The sequence below is a fragment of the Haemaphysalis longicornis genome, unplaced genomic scaffold (genome assembly GCF_048455015.1).
Source record: "Haemaphysalis longicornis isolate Haplotype H1 unplaced genomic scaffold, Haemaphysalis longicornis Haplotype H1 scaffold_5, whole genome shotgun sequence".
In the NCBI taxonomy this organism is placed as follows: domain Eukaryota; kingdom Metazoa; phylum Arthropoda; class Arachnida; order Ixodida; family Ixodidae; genus Haemaphysalis; species Haemaphysalis longicornis.
The window spans coordinates 8,435,944-8,439,745 of NW_027526385.1; the positions used below are offsets into that span (position 1 = coordinate 8,435,944).

General features: G+C 51.9%; 1 protein-coding gene across 1 annotated transcript; it reads right to left on the minus strand.

Annotated features, from left to right (window-relative positions):
* Positions 1–1,249: 1,249 nt before the first annotated feature.
* Positions 1,250–3,548, minus strand: LOC144137864 (uncharacterized). Its single transcript, XM_077669876.1, has one exon. The coding sequence runs from the start codon at positions 3,393–3,395 to the stop codon at positions 1,470–1,472; it is 1,926 nt and encodes a 641-aa protein (XP_077526002.1). The 5' UTR covers positions 3,396–3,548; the 3' UTR covers positions 1,250–1,469.
* Positions 3,549–3,802: the final 254 nt, after the last annotated feature.

Consider the following 3,802-nt stretch of genomic DNA (forward strand, 5'->3'; position numbering starts at 1 on the left):
TTGACCACCTTGGGATCTTTAACGTGCGCCGAAATCTCGTACATACGGGCGTTGTTGCTTTTCACCTCCATCAGAAAGCGGCTGCCGCGGCCGGGAAGTCCGTTTGGGAACTTATCGGCAGTGCAGATAAATACAATGTGTTGATGCCACTTATGGAAAAAGGCATTTTGTGAAAAGAAAGATGCAGAACTGAATTTTGACGGTGTCATTGACGCACCAGCGTTAGAATTTTGATTACAGAGCAACCACTGGTAGCCAGTGCGACAGCACTTCCGTTTTTTCAATCAGCCTTCTTCTCAATCACCCTTTGTGAATGTTAATGTTTAGTTGGGTCTGTCACCTGAACTGGATATTCATTTGGAAGAAAACGCTCTTGCAACGTAACTTTTTCAAGCTATTCCCAAGCTATTTTCAAGCTATTGAAGAGCTGGTGCTAGGCACAAGCTCTTAATATGAACATAATAAGGCTGACCTCATTTTCTAACCTTGTAGCCTCTGCAGTAAGCAATCACAGTATCCAAAATGGAACCTGGGAACTTGCAAACACGCTGACACCAACAGAAAAAGTTAAAACAGAATGCACACGCAAGGTACAAAAGATGAAATGCTTTTAATGATTTTATCACTGTACAAAACACAGCCTTGCGTGCTTTCGATCATAAAATTTTTTTTAAAAGGCAATCAACTAAAATTCTCCAAGCTTGTTAATTGCTAAAAATCTCAATGCTTATGCCAGCTGTCAGAGCATGCAAATGGACTAGCAGTAATTTTATTGACTCCTTTGTCAGAAATGACCAAAAAATTGATGGAAATTAAAACGTCATGTACAAACATCCTCAAACGCCGAAAAATACAAAACCAACAGAGAACATGCGTGACTTCACTTTTGCCACTTTTTCGGTGGCAAATATACCTGCGTACAATCACGACACCAGAGTCATGATTGAAGAGTATTCAACTGCTAAATACATCGTCCATTGGTAAAAAAAAGAGGGTTTCTCGGTAAGTACATTCTCGTCAATCCAATTTTCGTCTGTATTAAAAAGAAACACAAGCCATTAGTACTAAATGTACGCATTAGAAACAGAAGCTAAAAATCGTTAGTACTAAATGTCTGCATTAGACACAAGCCAAAAATCATTAGTACTAAATGTTAGCAAGACCAAACATTCCACCACAACGTGAAAATTTTCAATGGCTATTTTGGTCAATTTATAATTGCAGATGAGATAATCAAAATACAAGCAAATAACGCAAAAGTTCATTTTACAACGACTGCGAACACGCAATTTGGCATTGCTTGGCAAAAAATTCTGGCACATTTAATGGACGACGTGTTCAACTATTGCATCGTTTTGTATCTAAGACACTTCGTAGCACCATGGCTGTCAAGTCACCGGCCGCCCCATCAATTTCCCCAGTCTAGCTGCCTGGCCAAGAAACGGGCAGTCGTCAGGATATCACAGTCTTCACAAGTCAAGTGGGCCCAAGTGGCGCTCTCCTTCGCTCAGGAATATGTTCAACGCCTTGTACACCAAATACGCACCCAGCTTCCGACGGTTCTTTTCCGGCCACGACTTGACGACGCCGTAGACATCTCCCTTCTTTTGATTGGTCAAGTGTCGTATGCCGATGGCGTCGATCATACACGCCTCCCGCGTGTAGGCTTCCGCCGCCAGCGTGTTTTGGAAGACGTGCAGCGAGACGACCCCATGCCTCGAATCCCAGATTTGGAGGATTTTGCGAGTCTTCTCGGCGTCCGCGTTGTTTTTCTTCCACGGCTTGTCGAGGCCCTTTCGTACGAGCAGGGCTTCGCTGAGGTGACTGAAAGGTCGCGACCTCTTGCCCTTCCCGATGTAGAAGACAGCCTTCACGAAGTCTGCCATCCGCTCGGCCAGGGTGAGGCCGTGGGCCCTGAGGGGGAGGTTCTGGGTCACCCTGGAGTCGAGGAGGAGGTAGGTGAAGAAACCCTTGACGTTGCCTTCCCTCCAGTAGCCCTTCGGGCGGGGGACATCAAAATCCCGCACCATCGTTTCCTCAAGCTCGCGGTATGACTCGAGCTGTCCCGCCCTGGTGACCAGCGTGTGGATGTCCGGGGTCAAAACATCGCGCGGCCTGTGCAGCTTCGCGAGGCCTAACGACAGCCTGGCCAGGAGGTTCAGGTAGGCCGCCCTTGTGCCGTTCGTGACCGGACCCGGGGCGTCGCCCAGCGACTTGAGCCTCTCGAAGATCTCCTCGTTGGTGAGCGCCCTCAACTCCGGCGGCACTTCCACGGGCGCGTTTTCCGGGCCGCTGCTCGCGCCGCTCGACTCGGCGTCGGAAGACGAGTGGTAGTGGGCCTCCTTGAACGCCAGGCCGGTCTCCGGATCGCTGTGGACGACCTCGCAGCAGGCGCACGGCCGGTTTGCGGCGTTCGGGGCGTCCGCGACGTCGGAGGCAGTGAGCCGGACCCGAGCCCGCGGGCCGAGGCGGTAGTGCGCCAGCGCGTGCAGGTGAAACATGCGGTTGGACTCGAGCACGGGGCCCACGTCCTGGCCGCAGCAGTCCTCGAGTTCCTTTCGGAGCTCCTCGTTGGTGAGCCGCAACATCTCGGCCGGCACGGTCGACGTCGCCGAGGTGTCCGAAGGGGCGGCCGCGGCGTCGCCACTATTGCCGGCAGGTTCCGAGGACGACGTGGGCTCGTACGCGAAGCTGTCGCCCGCTTCGGCGGAATACCGCTTGTTGTCGAGGTAGACCGGCGACAAGAAGGGGTGGGGGAACGCGTAGGCCGTGTTGAGGAAGGCCTCGCTGTCCGTGCTTGTGTCGGACGGCGTCGACAGTATGGGGGAAATCTCCCCGCAGCCCGGGCTTTCGAGGCCGGAGCGGTCCGACGCTGACATGCCCGAACAGTCTGCCGCCGGCACCCGCGGTGAGGCGACCACGTCCGCCGCGTCATTTGCACCGGCGCCGTTAGTAACTGGAAGTCCTAGTAGACCCTGAACTTTCCGGAGGCATTCCAGGTGTCCGTTTTCAGCTAGCAGGCTGAACACATCATTACCGCAAATGTCGCGAAGCCTAGGGTCGCCGCCTCGAGAAACCATTTGTAGCAGCGCGTCGTCCTTGCCGAAAGCCGCGGCGATGTGCAGGGCGGTTACACCGTCGGTTGTTGTCGCGTTGGGATCGACGCCATTTTGAAGCAGCTTTTCGACGAAACCGTCCGGCAATACGTCTTGACTCACGGCGACGTGCAACAGCGTCGATTTATCCTCCGCATCCGGCAGTGCAAAGCCCGTCGCCGAGCCGAGTCGCACGAGTTTGTCGAGCAGCACGGAGTCGTTGCGTTTCAACGCGCTGAGCACGATGTCGGACCGCAGCAGGCTGCAGGCGGCATTCGAGGACGACGGAGTTAAGCTCATGGCTCGCACTACTTGTCAGACATAAAGCTGCTAGCCTGCACCAAATCGAACATCGCTGACACCGTTCACGTTTTCTTCCTCTTCTACGTTCACTTCTCCCACCATCACACTTGTTTTCGTAAACGCCGGCATCCGATCATGGTTCAATTTGTGGTCACGTGACAGCACTATTTCTCTCTATTAGCCGCGTGGTGCCGCGCTAATCGGTCTAAATGTAGTTTCAGTTTCGTTTTCGCGCGCAGGGATATTCACCACGATTTTCATTGTTGCATCTAGGTTCTAGGTGTTCAAAACAAGCCATTCTTTTCTGTTATCATTACTGCTGTTAATTCTATAATAGCAGTCTTAAGGCATGTGAGTATAGTATAGAAATTCAAATAATAATAGAATAGCTCTTGGTATTCTAT